This window comes from Microtus oregoni, unplaced genomic scaffold, assembly GCF_018167655.1.
Source record: "Microtus oregoni isolate MIOR12 unplaced genomic scaffold, Mior012 000009F_ref0000495, whole genome shotgun sequence".
NCBI classification, from domain to species: Eukaryota; Metazoa; Chordata; class Mammalia; order Rodentia; family Cricetidae; genus Microtus; species Microtus oregoni.
This window is the reverse complement of record NW_024543068.1, coordinates 21,188,912-21,210,000: the sequence shown is the minus strand read 5'-3', so window position 1 is coordinate 21,210,000 and position 21,089 is coordinate 21,188,912. Positions and strand designations below refer to the sequence as shown.

The following is a 21,089-nucleotide window of genomic DNA, read 5'->3' as shown; positions in this document are numbered from 1 at the left end:
GGGCAGATAGAAACAGAAAGGGGCTGGAGTCCCCCATCCCCTTCAAGGTCATTTCCAGTGATGCCCACATATCTACCTTCTTCCCACTAGTCCCCATCTACCAATGGTTTGTCCCATCACCACATGGTGTGCACCAGGCGAGGCCAAGTTGCTAACACCCAGGTCTCTGATTACCAATAAGGAAGCAGTTACCAAAAGAGGTTATGTCATACTCAGGAGTATTTTCTAGTTTCAAAGGCCATGTCTCTCCTTGGATATGGACTCCTTCACTTTTAAAATGACAGTGTTGACAGTGTTATTATTGTCCTACATAGAACCCAAGGGTGGGGGCTGGAGAGATGGCCCAGCTGCTCAGAGCACTGGCTGTGCATCCAGAGGGTCTGATTCAATTTCCAGCACTTACATGGCAGCTCGCAATTTTCTGTAACTCCATTTCCAAGGAATTCATCACCTTCTTCTGGATTCCATGGGCACCAGAAATGTGCATATTACACATACATGCATGTAGGCAAAACACCCATACACATATAAACAAACAAACAAACCAACAAATAATGGCTGAACGAATGAATGAGGTTGGGGTTTGTGTCCCCAGTACGTATTCCCGTCTTACATGGGAAGCAGTCAGCACTCAGAGTCTGTGTGTTACACATCCTGATGTTTTAAATTATTATCAGTGGAGCCTATTATTGTCAGTTGGGCCCCATTTATTTCCGTACTTCTGAAAAGCAATTATACTTGTAGTATGGAAATATCACAATTCCATAATTGCAAAAAATAATTTTGAGGCTTATTAGTCCTTACATCCAAGCTAAATTTCATTGTTATCCTTGTATTTCAAAGAAGAAATCTTTGTGTTTCCAAAGAAAAATGTGTAGTGGCGTCTGTTAGACTCTCTAGAAGGTTTAGGTGCTGGCACACACTGAAGGGTGGGGAGAAATGGTGAGTGGAGACATCGGAGGGCTGAGGATGCGGCTCAGCTGGCAGAGAACTCGCTGATGTACAAAGCCTTCCTTCCTGTCCTAAGCAGCCCGGAAAGTGGATGGAGGGCTGTGCACCTGTAATCCTAGGGTTTGGGATCAGAGGTTTGAAGTCACCCTGGCTACATAGCAAGTTCAAGGCCAGCCTGGGCTACGTAAGACTCTGTCTCAAAACCAAAACAAAACAAAACAAATTATCAGCACTAGAGAAGTGGGTTGTAGTTGTTTCAGGCTGACAGGATGGTAGTTAACCCAGGTCTCTTACTAAATAAATGGATGAATGAATGGGGTGTGTGTGTGTGTGTGTGTGTACTTGGATATATTTTTTTGACATTTTAAATTTTGATTTATCTTTATTTTGGTACTGAGGATCAAATGGAGAGCTTTATGCTTTCTGGATGACAGTTTAACACTAAGCTATATCCCTGCCTGATTTCTTTGGCACTTTGGATCTGTGGGTTGGGTTTTAATGTGAGGGTTTGTACATGTCATTATATTTATTTTTACTGGGTAACCATTTCCTTCTTTCGGCTAAACAGCAGTGTGAGTATGTTTTTATGGGACAGCCTTTTCACTGTTTTCCCATCGCATCTGGTTTGTTTTACCCGCAGAATGGAGTCACTGGAGATGGCCCTGCAGATCGTATTGCCCCTGGAAAAGGAGTGTGCTCTCCTTTGCGGTCCCCATCTGCCCTTCCGCACAGTGACTGTACAGGACCTGCATCCCGTGAAGGTTGATGGCATCTATCAGAATCTGCAGGTGAATAAATTTTCATTACTTACACAATCTTCAATTCTTCAGACGCTTATAGATGTTCAAAGATCTTTAACCTTTTTTAAACCATAGTGAGATTTAGAGTTTAAACCATAATATAAATACATTAATAATTTAAACTTGCTATTCATTTCTCATTTGTTCTGTTCCTTGAAGTTTAAAGTAGGTACCAGGGAATAAGTAAAGGGATATTTTCTTTCATTTCAAGATAAAGCCTTTCTTAGGAATGTCTTTAGTGCCTAAATTTCTAAACACTGCAGCTGGCTCACAGATTGAAGTTGGCATATTCTTCAATTTACTCAACCCTGATCCCATTTTAAATACTTCTCCGGTCACAGACAGGTCACTTCACTGTTGGCCTGTTAGTAATTTCTTTGAAACAGTGTGTGTGTCTATGTACTTGTTTTCTTTAGGGAATTCAGGCATGAGGAAGGTGCTAAAATAAGAAACAGTTGGCATCAGCTCATCCACCACTGAAATATTCCCTGATTCTAAAATATTCAGTTTTGGTTAAATTCAGACACATTTTTGTAGATCAAATTTAGTCAGCACTTAGTTCTCTCTTAGTGTTTGCCCTGTGTGTTTGTGTGTGTGTATGTGTGCACATGTGCATGCGTGTGTGTGTGTGTGCGCGCGCACGTGAGAGAAAGTGTACGTGTAAGTGAGTGCACACACACAGGAATGAGCATGGTGCATGAGATTCGATCTAGGGCTGCTCTTTCTCTTTTCACTGTTTTTGTTTTGTTTTACTTTTTAACCTTAGGATATCCGAGATTCCATAGCGAAGCAGATCGGACTGTGTGCCAACTTAGAGGAGCCACGTGACTCAGTCCCAATGGATTTACACACTCTCGATCAGCGTGCAATTCAGGACATTGTGCCGAAATGCAGACTCCAGCTGGAGACCATGAACCAGAAAGTAGAGATGAGTGAAGATGCCCTGAAGGCTCTGGAGGATTTTTTAGCTTCTCTGAGAGCAGCGAAGCTCCCTGAAGACCCTCCTGCCGCGAATGCAGCAGAGGGTACTCTGGCAGTGGGAACTGTGGAGGAAGACATCCTCCTGCTGAAAGAGAAGGCCAGGCCTTTGGATGAACGCTTGAGGATGCTTGGCATAAACATCAAAGATGCCGAGGGAGGGGAGTTTACCACCTGTGAGGAGCTTCTTGGTGCTTTGTCAGTAAAGGTCTCAGACTCGCAGGGCCAGAGTAAACAGGAGGGGCTCACCAAGGACAAGACCTTATTGGAGGCTTGTAGTTCCAGAAATTATGAGCTCTTTAAAAATATTCAAGACATCCAGAATCAGATCAGTAAAATCGGTCTTAAGGATCCCACCGCGCCAGCTGTGAAACATCGGTAAGAACGGTGACATCCACAGTGGCGCTTGCTGTGTTTCCAAATACTTCTGGATCTTTCTGTTCCTATCTCATCACTCTGGTTAGTCAGTTCTGCATCACTTTCAACAGACTTTTCACGAGGATTTACTTTTGGTTGGTAAATTTCCTCATTTTTTCCCCCTCTGCAGTATGTCTTTTCTTGGACGTGGGAGGTGTGGAGTGAGACACTGGTGAAGGACCGAAGTTCTTGGTTCTTCATTCTTCTCTGTGTATTGTGGCATTCCCTTAAGGGTGAAAGCCTAGCATGTTCCACGTAGTTCATACATGACTCAGCTGCTCCTCTCAGTTCTGTTTCCCTCTTCTTAGGATAAAATACTGACCAAAGGGGCCCCACAGAGAAAGCATTATTGGCTCCCAGTTTGGAAGGAGGTCATAGTGGGAAATACTGGCCGTGGCTGCTCAAGGCAGCTGCCAGCCGTGATCAGGGAGCAGAGAGCCACAGATGTTAGTGTTCGGGTCACTTTCTGCTTTTGATTCCGTACAGTAACCCCAGTTCAGGGAAGGATACTGCCCACAATTAGTGTGGGTCTTCACAACTCAGTTACTCTAATCTAGATCGTCCAGCACAGGTGTGAGGGAATTCTTGCTCCTTTCGAGTGGACAGTGTCAGCCATCACAAAATGACAGGATCCGTGATTGAAGGCCACATGCCGTCCGTCGCATGTCCCTGTACACCTCAGTTCTGGGGTGGTCTCCTGCCCTGCCCACTCAGAGTCGTGCTGAGTTTAAAGGGGCATTGTGGGAACTGAAGGAGGTTGGCAATAGACAAGCCATTTTAATTTCAGTATTCAGAATATGGCTGCCAGATCGCTCGCGAACACTGAGGTATTAGCAGGAGTTGCTCTTGTGGAATCTTCGTCTTCTTAATAAATATTCCAAACCATTCCCGCTCTATCATCTTAGCTTCTCTGACTTGGTAGTCTCTTAGGAGTTTTTAGCTCACCAAGTTCCTTAGTAGTTATTATTTAATGTGCCCTTCCCTCCAAGATTCCCCCTCCGGCTCAATAAGACTTTTATCCTGAGAGTGCCCCAGTGTGTAGTGAGGTATTGAACTAATCATTTGTGTAGTTATTACTTCAATGAATTTTAATTCTATGTTCACCAAAAGTAATGGATATTAGTATATGAATTGAGAGCTATATGTATATAAATGACAGTTGCATATTCGTGTAGCCATGAGTATAATAATAGATGTCCCATGCCTGACAGTTTAGGATATTGGGAGTTTTGCACTTAACAAAAGAGGCTGAAAGTTCTCGACTCTTCTAGAGTTTGTTAGTCCCTAGGTGTGGTAGGATGTGTAGTATGACTGGTGAGGACTAAACCAGACGTGACAGAGCTGAGTAGGGAAGGAGGAAGAGGTGGCGATGGCAAGGTGGCTGATATCTCTGGGAACACAGGTGCATCAAATAAGGTACAAGAGCAGACTGGGTGGCGGCGGTGGCGGCGGTGGTGGCACACCTTTAATCCCAGCACTCGGGAGGCAGAGGCAGGCGGATCTCTGTGAGTTCGAGACCAGCCTGGTCTACAAGAGCAAGTTCTAGGACAGCTAGGACTGTAACACAGAGAAACCCTGTCTCAGAAAACAAAACCAAAATCAAAAAGTACGAGAGCAAGACTTGTAACTCCCTGGGGAAGAGCCTTCTAGACTGAGGCATCCGTTGTACAAACCTAGGTGTGAATGTGGAGAGGCAAGGAAGTGAGACAGTATAGCCCTGAGGGGAAGGGAAGGGAGATGGGATGTCAAGGGCAGGATGGGACTGCGTTCTGGCTTTGGCTTCCTCTTTGAGTGACCTGGATGTCATTAGAGGGTTCTAAGCAGCAGGCAATGATGTGGTTCAAACCACCACTGGTTTTCTATAGCTGATATGCCAAACATAAACTACAGGAGCCTAGGAGCCGCTCCCCAGGTGAAGGAGGATGATGGTACATGGGCCAGGAGTGAGGTAAAAAATGTTTGGGTGCGGTGTGGTTCTCAGGGTTTGACCTGAGAAGCTGTAAGAATGGACTCACCATTAATACATGAGAAAGACTGACATTTCCCAGCTGCTGAATGACAGATCATGTGTGCTCCTTTTTAGAAACAACAGGTTTGACGTGCCCATTTGACCGTCTGGTAGCCATCTCAACATGACTTAAAGATAAATGCCATCAGGAGAAAGGTCTGAGCTGGAGATGCACCTCTGAGTCGTCAGGTGCTGCTTAAAGTCATGAGGTTGACTGAAACTTGCCAAGTAACTGAGTTTAGATGCCCCAGAGGAGGTCCAAGTTGTACCTGCAAGGGTACTCTAAGAGATCACAGGAATAAGGAAGAGCTAGCTGAAGGTTGGGGGTTCAGGGAGATCAAGAGGGGCTTGGGAGTCTTGCCCAGGAAAAAGTGACCATCTGTGTGAGACGCTGCTGGCTAGTGGAGGAGGAGGAGGAAGACCTAGACGGAGCTGGCATTTCTCAGTGTCAGAGCGCTAAGAATCTCAATTGCGGTTTAGGTGGATGAGTAAGGATGGAGAGCCCCTGAGAAGTGGGTTCCAGGGCGAGCTGGAGGTGAGAAGGTAGGGCTGGGCAGCTGCAGTTTACATTCACGCCATGGCGTTCTTTCTCCAGGCTTGGTTTTCAGGATAAACCCTTAGTTAAGTGGCTCCTTTTTGAATCGGGAGAGCTTTTTGTAGAGGAAGTGTGTGATGGCCCGTTGTCTCCTTCCTCCTTGGTACCCACCCTTTCTTAGAGGCCTTGCTCAGTTCAACTACCTATCTGTTCCTATCCTGTGTTCTCCACACGCATGCTCTGTGTATTTTCTCTCATATGCACATACATACATATGTTCACCAAGGGGAAAATGTTGTTGCTTATGGCTTTGCATCTTTATTATATTTAATTAAAATGCCAAATAGTATGCTGGTAATACAAGAAACCGTCTGATCTCTGTAATGAAGGAATAAATTCCTGTACTTATTATTCAGGAATTCCTTTGTAGTAGGAATTTTTAATTTTATCATTAATCTCATGAGGACAATGAAAGCACAATCCTGACATTTCTCATGTTTTTTGTTGAATCAACTACATCAACAGTTGGCTCATACATTTTTTTTTTAATTCCATACTCAAGGAAAAAATCATTACTCAGGCTGGATAAGGACCTAGATGGATTTGAAGAAGAGAAGATGCACATACAACAAATGGCTAATTCCCTTCCGAAATTCAAAGACGGCCAAGAGAAAATGGTGATTCAACAGTGTCAAGATACAGCAGCCTTGTGGGAGAGTACAAAAGCCTCTCTCACTGAGTGGTAAGAGACGCATGGCTTCTGAGTGTGAAAATGTGTCTGTGTAGTTAACATTCTGAAGTGTTTGTTTTGGAACCGTATCCCCTGGACGTAGAGAAGCAAACACAGGGCTTCCTGCTGGAGCTCTCAGGCCACCATCTGTCACATGCAGTGCTGGCACATCCTGGCAGTGCCCACCTCTATGGCTGGGGCCACTTCCCTCCCTGTGTCCTTCAGGAAGCATATGACCTGTTTGCTGCAGGAAGCCCCTGAGCCACCATGCACCTTCCCTTAAATCTCTGGACTTTTATGGTCCTTTCCCCACCCTCCCTTCGGCATGCCCTTTATGCAGATGGAACCTGTGTGTAAGGAAGCCATGATCAAACCTGTCTGTGGCGTATGATCTAGTTTAATTTCATAGATCAGGGCTTCCTTTAAAGTTCTATAACTCAGTAGTACCTAGTTATACCAGAAACCAAGTTAGCTACCATATTCTCTGAACTATTTTACTTTCTAAAAAGGTTGAGCCTAAGAATGAGTGGAATAGATTGTCCCATAGGTGGGTTGTGCAATAATCTGATTTAAATTAGTCTCTGATCATGTTAGGGAAGGGGTGTCTTTCCACTGGGTCTTATGGTTGATGAGATGGAAAGCTGGTCCTGTTAAGATGTGCTCCCCAGAGCTTACATTTGTTAACATGTAATCCTGTATATTTCCCAGAGTTTACATGTGTTAACATGCAATCCTGTATAGTTCCTAGAGCTTAGATGTGTTAACATGCAATCCTGTATATTTCCCAGAGTTTACATGTGTTAACATGTAATCCTGTATGTCTCCCCAGAGCTTACATGTGTTGACATGTAATCCTGTATATTTCCCAGAGTTTACATGTGTTGACATATAATCCTGTATAGTTCCTAGAGCTTAGATGTGTTAACATGTAATCCTGTATGTCTCCCCAGAGCTTATGTATGTTGACATGTAATCCTGTATATCTCCCAAAGCTTACATGTGTTAACATGTTAACATAATTAGTAAAGGTACGAATCTGGTGATTATTTATACAGTCTGTTTGCTATATCACCATTATTGGTAATATGGCCAAGCCATGTGGAGAGAGAGTCCTGTGTGACTCGTGAGTTGTTTCTACAGCACACACAGTGTTATTTTCAGGCTCTTCTCCCTCCTTGTTTCCTGCATAGCCTTGAACAGTGTGGAAGTGTTCTGGAGCTGTTAAAACAGTATCAGAATTTTAAAAACAACTTGACAGCATTGATTCAAAAAGAAGAGGCCATCATCTCCCAGCAGGCTTCCTACATGGGCAGGGACAACCTGAAGAAGAAGGTTGCAGAGGTAAGTCCATCCTGCCAAAGAGCCATCCTGCATGGCGACTTGGCTGATGAGCCCGACAGGAAAGAGGGTGTGATGAATCCCCTTTGAAACTTGCTCTAAAAGAATCTAGGAGGCTGGAGAAATGGTTCGGAGGTTTAAAGCACTAGCAGTTTTTCCAGAGGTCCTGAGTTCAATTCCCAGCAACCACATGATGGCTCACAACCATCTGTAATGAGATCTGGTACCTTCTGGCCTGCAGGCAGAACATTGTATACAAATAAATAAATCTTTTAAAAAAAGAATTTAGTAGTGACTGTTTCACTAGGTATCTTAATTTATCCAGAGTATCATCAGAGCTAGAAATAAATCCTTTTCCAAGTTGGTAGCAGGTCACTTGTGTTTGGGCTTTACTGCTGGGCCTGTGGCTCCCCAGAGCCCAGTATCACCCGCTGCTCCTCTGTAGGACTGCAAAGCGCTCCTGTCCCAGTGAGCCCCATGCAGGCATGAAGATTGTAGGAGATCTCTCTGTTGCTAACAGTCAAAGAGGGCATTCCAATTCCCTTGTTCATTTTCTGTAAAGCTGAGCCAGCCAAATCCCCCAGTCGCCCGTCTGTGTTGCTGGCTTCACTCATCCCCGCTCTGTATTGCTGAGGAGAACAGCATCTTTTGGACACTAGATGTCATTATTTTCTATGAATTTACATGGTAGGAAGGAATACACCATACTGTTTGCTCTATGACCGTATATCGCGATGATGCCTCTCCCAGTGGCTCTTGAGCTTTAAGCCACGAGGCTGTCAAGCTGTCACCAGCATGATGTGTAGTCTTCTTGATGCATTTGATTATTAGAAAGTGGTTTTATTAAATTTCCTATTTATTTTTAAATGATTTTTAATTAATTAGTTTTACGGTGAGGGTGTTTTGCCTCCATGTATGTTTGTGTACCCCTTTTATACCCACTGTTTGCAGAGCAGTGGTTCTCAACCTGTGGGTCACGACCCCTGGTGACTTATGACCCTTTCACCAGGGTCGCCCAAGACCATCCGAAAACACAGATTTCTACATTACTATTCATAATAGAAGCAAAGTCGCAGTTATGGAGTAACAATGGAAATAATTTTATGGTTGGGGGTTATCACAACATGAGGAACTGTGTTAAAGGGTCGCAGCATCAGGATGGTTGTGAACCACTACTGTAGATGCTAGAAGAGGCTGTTAGATCGCTTGGAGCCGATGTTATAGGCAGTTGTGAGCCAGTATGTGTGTCCGGAGACTCTAACCAGGGTCCTCCAAAAGAGCAGCTGTTATCTGCTGAGCCTGCTCTCCAGCCTAAGTAAATCTTTAAAGGGAAAAGTAATTCCAACAAGTGTCCATTGGGCAAGCAGAACATTTCCACTTGTGCTGTGATCTGTTTTGTTCATTTTATATTTATCTAGGTAGAGAATGGGCGCACATGGATGTTGGAGAACACAGGTGTGGAGGATAACCTGTGGAGGAGGGAGGGTCATTTGTCCTTTCATCACAGAAGACTGTGAGGCTTGGCAGCAAGGACCTTTCTTTACTAATCCATCTTGTTGGCCTTTATGGTCATTATTTAGGTTGAATAATAAAAAAAAAATAGAATTGTCATTCCACTCGCTTCTCTTTGTATGTATGTTTTGAATATGTCGAAAATATATTTTTGCTGTTTTTTTTAACAGATTGAAACTGTCAAAGAAGAATTCAATGAACATTTAGAAGTTGTAGACAAGATAAATCAGATTTGTAAAAATCTACAATACCATCTAAATAAAATGAAAACCTTTGAAGAGCCCCCGTTTGAGAAAGAGGCTAATGCTATTGTGGACAGATGGCTGGATGTATGTGATAAGTTCATTGACTAAAAATTCTGTTTCACTGCAAATTGATATTAGGGGAGAGCATCTTTAGTATTCTTGTGATACTGAAAAGTTAAGCTGGCATTCTTTGTAAAAAAAAAGAGTAATATGTTATTTGTAACTTAGGAATTAATTTCATCTCAGAGTTAGACATTACAAATGGAACTAAAGCCTTCCAGATGTGTGTGTGTGTGTCTTTGTGTGTGTGTGTATGTATGTGTGTGTGCGCGCACACAAGAGAGAGGGCAGGCAACATAAGATATGAAAGCATGACTCAAGCAAATTGGCCACTAAGGGTAGACTTGATTTTATTTCAAAACAAGTGACTGGAGCCATGTTCTCCACACTGTGTCCATTATTTCTACAACTGGCTGCAGGTCAATGAGAAGACAGAGGAATACGGTGAGAATCTTGGGCGAGCGCTGGCCTTGTGGGACAAACTTTTCAACTTAAAAAACAGCATCGATGAGTGGGCTGAGAAGATCCTTGGGAAGTTGGAGTCACATCAGCTGACCGAGGAGGACAGAGAAAGGCTGGAGGTAACTCAACCTGGCTAAGGCAGGTGCCTTGCCCACGCGCCCTCGTTTGCTTTGTTGCAGCAGAGTTGAAAAGTTCCGATGAGATAACATATTTCTTTCACTATCCCCCGAGAGGGCTCTGAACTCTGACGATTGCCCTGTGAAGTCCAGGCAGATGCTTGCAGATTCACAGACACCCAAAGGCTCTTGTGGGCACAATGACCCTCAATGAGGAAGAATTGCAACAAGAAGAGAGCTGGGTTTTAAACATTGCTCTCAAGTTGGCATTGGGAAAGGATCTGAGCTGCCTCTTTTAGCTGTGGGAAGAACTGTTTCTGTCTCTGGGCTAGCTCAGAGGTAGAGTGTGTACCTAGTATGCTTGAGGCTCTGAGTTCAGCTTCTCACACCGCAGTTAGGAATTCTTCTGGTTACTTATTTGTTTAATGTCATTAATTTGCACAGTGCTTTACTAGGTCAGAAAATATCTAAATGCTGGCATTAAATGTGATTCAACAGAGTCTAAAAATATGTGTGTATGTATCTAATGCTTCAAATCTCATTGTCTCCCAAATTCTTGTATTTTATTCAATTTTTAATTTACGTATATTTTTACATGTTGGGAAAAGGCTTTAAAAATGTGACATTGATTTCTCGTTTCTTGGGTCCTTAGGACAGTATAAAGTGAGTCATCTCTAAGGGTCTTAGAGATGTGTCTTTTTTTTTTTAATTTTTTTTTTTCAAGACAGGGTTTCTCTGTGGCTTTGGGGCCTGCCCTGGAACTAGATCTTGTAGACCAGGCTGGCCTTGAACTCATAGAGATCCACCTGCCTCTGCCTCCGAGTGTTGGGATTAAAGGCCCGGCTCACCGCCCGGCTGAGATACGTCTTAACTTATAGGTTATTTGAAAATGTGAAGTCAAAATTAAAAACAGCTAGCCGATGGGCCAGGTTCCAAGTGGGCGCATGCTCATTCAGAATTTGTACATGCGTAGCCAAGACATTGGCCATGTTTTTCAACCTACACACAGCCTCATGGCACAAGTCTCATTCTTCCTGTTTTCTTGAAAGGAGAATGCTTCCCTTGGTTGTCATTTGCCTCATCCCTAAGGCACTTGGATTTGTTACTCCCCGGAACATTAAAAAACGAAAGATTAGAAGAAGAGTATCTTCAAGTTTCTGTACATCGACTAATAATCACAGGTGCCTGAAAGTAAGATGAAATAAAAGGATTCCTCTTTAAAAACTTCTGTTTTAGGAAGAGTTAAAAGTCCATGAGGAGCAAGCTTCAGAATTTTCCAGAAGATTGGCTGACATACAGTTGCTGCTTCAAAGTAACGAGAAGCCACTTGAGCTCCAGGTATGGGAATTTCAATGCCAGTCTCAATGGAAGATTCTCCGTGCCTCCCAAGACAGCATCCATAATACACGCATCCCAAATTTAAGTAGAAAATGAAATTAGAATGATTACCTATGTACGTGCAATTAAAATTTAGAATCAGCGTAAGCGGTTGCGTGGTCCGCATCCAGCGTGAGAATATTGCGCTCTTGCCTTCTTCTCCCCTTTTGCTCTCTTACTGGCCTGCTGTGTGCGGAGAAATGGTGGCTGTGTTTCCATGTAAACTGACAGTGGTTTTCCTATGTGTGTGCAGGGAGGAGAATATGTCTTGAACGATTCCCGTGTCATTCATTAACTGCTAGGTAGAGACAGAAATTGCCTCGGGTGCGATTTTTCCGTTGTGTGAAGATATTTAATCTCAGTATCATTTGGATGAAGGGTCATAGTGTTTACACATGACCTTCTGGACAGGCTTTGCGGGTGGCTTCTTGTCTGTGCAACTTACTGGTTTTGTGATCCTGGCCAAGTTGCTTACTCTTCAGTCTGTGTACGAGGTGCTCACCACCTGCTGGACACATCATCAGTGCTGGCCAGTGATGTGGGATATGCTTTTAACCCCAGCACTTGGGAGGCTGCGGCCGGAGGATCATGAGTTTGAGGCTAGTGTGGACTCTGTAGTAAGATCCTGTTTCTAAACAAGACAAGACTATTTAATGTTCTCTATACATTTTAATCATATTTACGTGTTTCAAAATATGTTTTCTTTCATGCTGTAAGAATTCAGTTTGCATGCTAGATACAATGTATTTGGGGAGAAAGATTCCAATTATTGTCTTAGAAAATGTCTATTTCTATTTTCTTCTTTTTCTCTTTTTGTTCTAGTTTTGTTTTTCGAGACAGGATTTCTCTGGATGTCCTGGAACTCACTCTATAGACCAGGCTGGCCTCGAACTCACAGAGATTTATCTATCTGCCTCTGCCTCCCCGAGTGCTGGAATTAAAGAGATGCACCACCACTGCCTGGCTATTTTTTTTTTTTTAAGACAGGGTTTCTTTGTGTATCCCTGGCTGACCTAGAACTCAACTCTGGAGACCAGGCTGGCCTCGAACTCAGAGACCCGCCTCCCTCTGCCTCCCTCCTGTTGGGATTAAAAGCATGTACTACCACACCGGTCTTAGTTCTTGTTTTCTTTTTTTACAGGCAGTTTTAGCAAATGATAAGAACATATTTCACTCTGGGATGAAAAACGGTTGGCTTGCTCTGCAGTAAGCAGTTGCCTGAGGGCCGCTGAGACAGGGCTTCTTACAGCAGGTGTCGTGCGTTTTGTGATTTCAGGTCATGGAGTCCTCCGTCCTGAGCAAGATGAGAGATGTAAAAAGGTTCATCACAGGAGACTCCAACAGCTACGTGCCCAGTGGGAACACAGCTGAGCTGAGGGAGGATCTGGACCAAGCCAAGACCCAGATGGGGATGACCGAGTCCCTCCTGAACGCCTTGTCTCCCTCCGACAGCCTGGAGATCTTCACAAAGCTGGAGGTACCACTCAGCCGCCCCTCTCCTGTGTTACACTCTTTTTTATTCCTTTAAAATACATGATACTGGTGAGTGAACCTAGTTCATGTTATGCAAGCGCCCCTACCACTGAGGTTTCTTCCCGCGCCGCTAACACTTTTAGTGATTTTTGGCCTTCTGTAGTTAGTGAAAATAGGGAGTCAGTTTCTAGGGAGGGAGGGAGGGAGGGAGGGGAAGGGAGGGAGGGAGGGAGGGAGGGAGGGAGGAAGGAAGGAAGGAAGGAAGGAAAAAAACCTGTATTGTGGGCCAGTGAGAAAGCTCAGCAGTTACCCCAAGCCTGATGATCTGACTTCAGTCCCCTGAAGTCACATGACATTTCACATGTGTGTGACACATACATGTCAAATGAGTACGTGAGTGTAAAAAAGGAAATTGCCTTGTACTATAAATCAACTATGGAATAGAAACAAAGTCACTCAATTGAAAATTGTTTGGACTTAAAAAATAATGAAAACCTCTGAAGCCTGGGAGATGGCTCCGTTGTCAAAGCCCTTGCTGTGTGAGCAGAGGGACCCAAGTTCAAATCCCTAGCATCCAGGGTTTTGTTGTTGTTGTTTTAAGCCAGCAGGGGGAGCAAGAATATGGCAATACTGGCCAGCTAACCTAGCTAGTCAGTGATTGCAATAAAAATAACACTAATGATGAGGTACAGAATAACCAAAGAGGGTATCCGAGGTGGGCCTCTGGCTTCCATGTACACTCACAGACACACGTGCATACATACATGTACACACACGTACTTACATGTGCACACAGACACGAAGACGGGGAAGAGCTCATGCGCTGTGGGTGAAGCGAGCTGGTGTCAGGATGCAATGACTGGTCTGTTCTGTGTGCAGGAGATCCAGCAGCAGATCCTCCAGCAGAAGCACAGCATGACAGTGCTTGAGAATCAAATCGGGTGTCTCACTCCAGAGCTCTCTGAACTGAAAAGACAGTACGCAAGTGTCAGCGACTTATTCCACACCAAGAAGAGCGCTCTGCAAGATCACTTTTCCACGTTCTTGACCGGTGAGTGTCATGTGTCTCAAACTTTGTTTCTGGCGATCTTGAAATAGGAAAATGCTCATGGCCCTGTGGGTCCAAAGGCCAATCTAAATTTGACTAATAGATGGCTTTCACGATCTGTATTTAAAGGAGTTATATTTTGGTAAATCCTTTGGGGCAAACACTGTTAGGGTCTGGTGTAAGTAATATCCATTTCTTCAAGCCTCAAATCTGTACTTTGTAGTCACTGGGTGTTGGCCAAGGCCTCTCATTCAATCCTTGAAGTAATAAGAGTGGCGGGGCTGCGTCCCCAGCACCCCGGCTGCCCGCTCGGCTAGCTTATGCCCCAAAATAATTACACAGACACTGTATTCTTTTAAGCACTGCTTGGCCCTTCTGCCCTAGCCCTTACTGGCTAATTCTGATATCCCGATCAACCCATCTCTAATAATCGGTGAGCACCGGTCTTACCGGGAAGATTCTAGCCTAGTCCATCCTGGGTCAAGCTTCATGGCGTGTGTCTGCCTGGGAGCTGGGAGTATGGCGTCTCCCTGAGGCGTCTGCTCCCGAGAGCAGAGCGGTGGAGTCTCTGACCTCACTTCCTCTTCCTCCCAGCATTTTGTTCTGTTTACTCCTCCCACCTATCCTCTAACCAATAAAATGGGCCAGGGCAGTGCCTTTATTAGCCAATGACCTTCCTCCATCATTTCCCCTTTTTCGGTTTAAACAAAAAAAAAAAGGCTTTAACATAGCAAAATTACGTATAACAAAACAGTTATCAAGTAAAAGTTACAATAATCTTTATCATAACTAAGGAAAACTATAACTATAACTAACTATTCTTAACTCCATCAAAGACTCCAGAAAGATATAATATTACCTAAGTAAGCAAGAAAAAAGCAACTTTTAAAACTCTAGAAATGACAGAGACATCTCGCTGCCTGGACAGTCACCCAAAGTTCCTCTGTACCGTTGGGGCATCCATCTTCAGCCTTCAGGCCCATGGTATCCAGCAGACATTTCCATAAAGCAGGAAAATTCAAAGTCAGTTCAGTCACTATCTGTTGTGTCCTGCAGAATGTCTTGCAGACTCTTTCATGAATCAGGAACCCCGAAAGATCATCTCACCTTAGGCAAGTTCAGTAGTCCTCTCTCTGCGGGTTCTCTGTGTCCAGTTTATGCAATAGTCCAGGCAAGAGCAGTTTCTTGCCCAAATGGCTATCAAACTCCATAAGGATCCTCTTCAATGCCCATCTTCCTCTTGAAGTAGATTGGTGCTGCCAGGAGCAGAGTGTCTCATTGTCATGAAAAGTCCTCAGTTATTAAAACATTAAATGTCCTATTCTGTAATCTTTGAAAGACATGAAGAATGTCTATCTAAAATATATCTGTATATATCTAGAAAATCTAACTAACATGACTACAAGCTTTACTATTATCGATGATTATCCATTAACAACCTATATTTCTTAATTATACAGTACATATTTAAATGAACTACACAATCACAATACCTTAATCAATATCAGAAATACATATACATATAACAGAATTGACCATAAATCTCTAGCAAAATCTATACTAATGCACATTATTCATACCTATATCATATCCCCCTTTAAATGTAAAAGAACATTTATAAACATTTTTTGGGAATAAGGGCGCAGTTATTTCTCTCCAAACTGCTTCCTGCTGAATGGGGGCGTCGTTAATTAGGTCTTTCATAGGTGTGCTAGTTTCATCTCAGTTGACAGTTGAGCGAAGCAATTTTTTGAAGGCGTTCATACCAACCCTTCAGGAGGGCGTGGTCCATCATACCAAATCGGAATAGAAGAAATGAACAGCGTCTCATCCTCTGTGAAAACAAAATAAGAAACTCCTTTCCAAAGTATCATGTCCTTAGATCCAAATTTCAAAATCAAGGCATTTTCAAAGTATCTATGTTGGATTAGTTCAGCAGCATTTATAAACAAATATCTTTTAGCAGTTGTTTGTCCTTCCTCAGCATTCAAACAATTCAAAGAGAGCATTATAGCATACAGTATCAAAATTCTCTGTGTATTTTCCATCTTTGTGCAGCTGTGTTTTAACCTCTATTTTGTTTATTTTTACTTTTAACTCTTTGCTTTTTGAGGCAGGTTCTCTGTATCTTTGACCTGAAGTAACTCTGTAGACCAGGCTGTCTTTGAACTCTCAGAGATCTGCCTGTCTCTGCCTCCCAGGCATTCGGGATTAAAGGTGTACACTACTACACCTTGAACTCACAGAGATCTGTTTGTCTCTGCCTTCTAGGCACTGGGATTAAAGGCGTGTGTTACCACACACAACAATTCTCTTCCTTTTTTTTTTTGTTTTTTACTTTAAGAACTTCAACTTTTAGTCTGCATATATTTTTAACACACTTTAAACCATTCAGAAATTTTCTCTGTCTTTGAATCTCTCTTTACTGTATATCTCTCTTTTTCTGACCACATGAATCTTTAATTTACCAAGCAATATCAGTAGGATTAAAGGCGTGGCTTTGCCAGCTAGATCCAGTCCATTTCTTAGCTTTCCAGCCTCATGGCGGATATACAGGCTGTAGCTATGTTTACTGCAACAACTGTATGGCATTTCAAGGTCCCTGCCAGCAAGTGAGCTACAACAGACAACACTCAAGTCCTCTCTCTCGGTAGCCGGCCCTCCTGCCTCAAACAGTCAGAGTTTGCCCTGGCAGGATGGCCCAGAAAGCCGGCATTTTTAAACGGCGCAGCTTTTTTCCTGCTACGGCTGAAAACCGAAACGCATGCGTTCAGCTTTTCGTCAACACCGTTTAAGTGTTTCGTGGCAGGACCTCTTAATGAGCTGCAGGCTTTGCAGCTAAAGCTGAGTCAGGAAGCCTCTCTTAGATGAGGCGCTTGCTTGCCTCTAGCAAGCAGAGTAGAACCGAGAAATTGCTGCTACCAAGAAACCAGGCACAATGCTTTCATTTTGTTCTAGAATTACTTCCCAAGCTGTCTCAGGCTTTATGTGGAAGCAGTTGTCCACGTGGGCGCCATATGAAGTAATAAGAGTGGCGGGGCTGCGTCCCCAGCACCCCGGCTGCCCGCTCGGCTAGCTTATGCCCCAAAATAATTACACAGACACTGTATTCTTTTAAGCACTGCTTGGCCCTTCTGCCCTAGCCCTTACTGGCTAATTCTGATATCCCGATCAACCCATCTCTAATAATCGGTGAGCACCGGTCTTACCGGGAAGATTCTAGCCTAGTCCATCCTGGGTCAAGCTTCATGGCGTGTGTCTGCCTGGGAGCTGGGAGTATGGCGTCTCCCTGAGGCGTCTGCTCCCGAGAGCAGAGCGGTGGAGTCTCTGACCTCACTTCCTCTTCCTCCCAGCATTTTGTTCTGTTTACTCCTCCCACCTATCCTCTAACCAATAAAATGGGCCAGGGCAGTGCCTTTATTAGCCAATGACCTTCCTCCATCAAATCCTGGCAGCCCAGACCTGAATAATCACACAGAAACTATATTAATTGCTATACTGTTTGTCCAATAGCTTAAGCATATTTCTAGCTAGCTCTTACATCTTAAATTAACCCATTTCTATTAATCTATGTATCACCACATGGCTGTGGCTTACTGGGCAAAGTTCTGGGGCACATCTGTCTCCTCCGGCAGCTACATGTCATCTCCCTGACTTTGCCTTCTTTCCTCTTCTATCTGCTTGCCTCGCTCTATTCTGCTAAGCCACTGGCCAAAACAGCTTTATTCGTTAACCAATAAAAACAACACATATACAGAAGGACTTCCCACATCAAGTGAGGTCACGTGGTCCATTTGTCAAGGGAATGCCTGTGAGCATGCTGCCCTTGCAGGTGTCTTTGGATGTCCCATGTGCTCGGAAAGGTGTTGGTTCCAAAAATATATCTTATCACTTTCTATATTCAATTGGTTCTCAGCACTGGGGTTCAGAACACATCATGGCTTTGTCTGCTGCTGTGGAAAACAAGTTCCTACTCTCTCATCTAACAAGATATACGACATCCTGTTTGAATGAGTATACAGAACTCTTTTCTTTTCTCCTACAGACCAGTGTAAGAACTTTAACGACTGGTTCAGCAACATCCAAATGAACCTTAAGGAGTGTTTTGAACCACCAGAAACAAAACTGAGCATGGAACAAAAGCTGCAAAAACTTTCTGTAAGATACTTCTGTCCAAACGTACCAAACTAAGCTGTTTGAGAAAAGTTTCACAATGTTGTCTGGGCTGACCCTGAGCCCTTGTGTTTCTGCAATTCTCCTGCCTTTCTCTCTGACTCCAATAACTGGGCCTCCTGCCTTTGTTTAAATATTAGGCTTTTTGGTAGCTCCAGAAACTTCCCTTTAACCTCTTTAACCCCAGGCTATCAACACCCATGGATGCTTAAGTCCTTGCTTTAAAAATGGTGGTGTGTTTTCATATACCATAACAATATTCTCCCAGATGATTACTGCCAGTCTGTTTAGCACCTTGCTTGATTGGGGCCTCATTCCCTATATTGATGTCCTGTGTACTTAGAAAGGTGTTTTCTAAAATACATCATACAGCTCTCTATATTTAATTGGTCATCAGTACCGGGTTCAGAATGTATCATGGCATCACTTCTCACCTTTATTTTTGCTCATTTCATGGGCTTCAGAAATGATGTCAGACCTTGAAACTTGTGAATCTGGGCAAAGGTGAAGGGAGAATAATCTGTTCAATTTCACATATGGATCAGCAGATGGAAGGCGGAAGAAAATATTTATGAGACGTGAAGCATCACCAAGATAGGAGACGTTAGCTTTCTCCATCTTGTTCCTGTGTGAACATCATAGTGGTACTGCATTATTTATGCTAGATGTAGGCCCCCGAAAGACAGATGCCAATGCAGAGATTCACATGCATACACACACACACACACACACACGAGCTATCGAAAAATGATCTTTCATTGGAGTCAACCACGTCTTCCTAGCCCTTCTGGAGGGGCAGTTGGAAAGCATAGGTACAGGTTTGCAAAGTGCCAGGGGTGGCAGACGCATTTTGACTTCATTGTAGACATAGTCGATTTCTTGTGTTCCTTAAGGATTTCTTGACGCTAGGAGGAGGAACTAGTCAGATCCAGCAGGTGGAGACTGTCCTACAGCACGTGAAGATGCTCCTACCCAAAACTCGTGTGAAAGAGCTTAATAGCTGGCTTGGCAGTCAAGAACTGGAGTTAGAAAACTTGGAGTCGGCATGCCAGGCCCGAGCCAGGGAGCTGACGGACTCCCTGAAGCAGCTCCTGAGGTAGGAAATAAACAACGTCACCTAAAGATACTCTAGTAATGACTTCTAGCTCGCCATGGACAGCATAGGCCAGGACATTCAGTGCATACAAATATCCCAAGTGAAGTAGGTTCCTCACTATCTCTCGGGAACTGGTTCTCAGGATCCCCGTGGGTGCTCAAGCCCTTTTTGTAAATTATGTGGTACGTGCAGTACTCAATGCATATTCTCCCATATACTTGATTTAAATCATCTGCAGATTACTTAAAATAACTGATGCAGTGTACATTCTATATAAATTGTTGTTATACTACGTGTTTAAGGAATGTGGACAAGAAAGAAAGAAGGCTGCACGTACATTCCAATGCAAACACAGTTGGTTGTCAAATCATTTTGAACTGTTGTCATTTGGATTCCATGGGTTTGGAACTCATTCATGCAGAAAAGTAAAGCATACATTTAAAAATACTTATGTGTTTGAGTGTTTGCCTACATGTATGCTTGTGCACCATGTATGTGCCTGTATGTGCCAGGGATTCATGGAGACCAGAAGAGGATGTCAGATCCCTGGGAACTGGAGTTATGGATGGTTGTGAGCTGCCATGTGGGTGTTGGGAATTGAACCCAGCTCCTCTCAAAGAGCAACAAGTGCTCTTACCTGCTGAGAGCTCTCTCCAGCCTCCCTACCCCTCTCCCCACTGGTATAAAATCCCAGACCTCACAGCAAGCATTCTACCTTTGAGCTGTACTTCTAAATGCAGGTTCTGTGCTGGGAATAGAAAACTTGACGGCAATCTTTGAGTTATCTAAGATGGCAATGGTCCTGAGCAGAGTCCACTCATTGTTTCTGTCGATTTCCTGCATTTGTTTGGTTCTTTTCCCCTATGAATTCTACTGCAATCTAGGCAATAATTATTCAAGTTTGGATATGTATGTAGTTAAGGTTTGAAAGAAAAGCAGTAAAAATCTAGTTGGTGTATTGCCGTCCTGTCTTTGATGCGGTCATCTTTCCTTATGTCCCAATCTGTGAATTGATCTTGCAGATTGGACGATGATTGCAGAAGCCTAAGTAAGTGGTTGACTAATCAAGAAGAGAAGTGGAAGGAAATGGAGCCGTCGGGAGAGAAGACAGATCTGTTTTACCAAGCGCTAACTAGGAAGAGGTATGGCGATCTCGATTGAAATGTATTATTTGGTAACATGCTTTTTCCACTAGGCTCCACTAAACTGACAATGGTATTTGGAAATTACAGGGAGCAGTTTGAGAGTGTGGCCCGGATGAACGACTCTCTGAAGGAGCATGGGCTTACAGGAGGAGAAGAGACAATCAAAGAATCAACACAACTGATTGATAGATACCAGACTTTATTGAGACAATTACACGAAATTGAGGAAGAGGATAAGTCGGCACCCGCTGAAGACCAGAGCTTTAATGATCTCGTACACGATGTAGCTCACTGGATAAAAGAGATTAAAGAGTCCCTTATGGCTCTAAATTCATCAGAAGGCAAAATGCCACTTGAAGAAAGAATCCAAAAAATAAAGGTATAACCGTGGAAACCAAATTTGAGAGGTCAGAGTGAACTCTCATTTTGCAAGCTTCGGAGGCAAACTGCAACAATTCCTTTCTTAATAGAAACTAAGATCACGGGGGGATGGCTGAAGCAATTCAAGCCGCTGAGCTTAAAAAATGACGGGTGGTTATGGATCTAAAATTAATTTAATGCATATGAAAGAGGAAAATATGGCATTCTCTTCAGGAGGGCAATGGTCAATTATTCATCATCCCTT

The 21,089-nt window shown here is 43.5% G+C and overlaps 1 protein-coding gene across 1 annotated transcript in view; it reads left to right on the top strand.

Annotated features, from left to right (window-relative positions):
• The window catches only part of LOC121452488 (nesprin-2-like), a 22,813-nt gene extending 3,563 nt beyond the window's left edge, over window positions 1–19,250 (top strand). Inside the window, exons 5-14 of the mRNA XM_041658664.1 lie at window positions 1,592–1,739; window positions 2,518–3,107; window positions 5,635–5,697; window positions 7,610–7,760; window positions 9,440–9,598; window positions 9,994–10,155; window positions 11,389–11,490; window positions 12,806–13,006; window positions 13,882–14,053; window positions 19,117–19,250. Coding sequence (XP_041514598.1) covers window positions 1,592–1,739; window positions 2,518–3,107; window positions 5,635–5,697; window positions 7,610–7,760; window positions 9,440–9,598; window positions 9,994–10,155; window positions 11,389–11,490; window positions 12,806–13,006; window positions 13,882–14,053; window positions 19,117–19,145 — 1,777 coding nt within the window. The 3' untranslated portion in view covers window positions 19,146–19,250. The remainder of the gene's footprint in view (window positions 1–1,591; window positions 1,740–2,517; window positions 3,108–5,634; window positions 5,698–7,609; window positions 7,761–9,439; window positions 9,599–9,993; window positions 10,156–11,388; window positions 11,491–12,805; window positions 13,007–13,881; window positions 14,054–19,116) is intronic.
• Window positions 19,251–21,089: the final 1,839 nt, after the last annotated feature.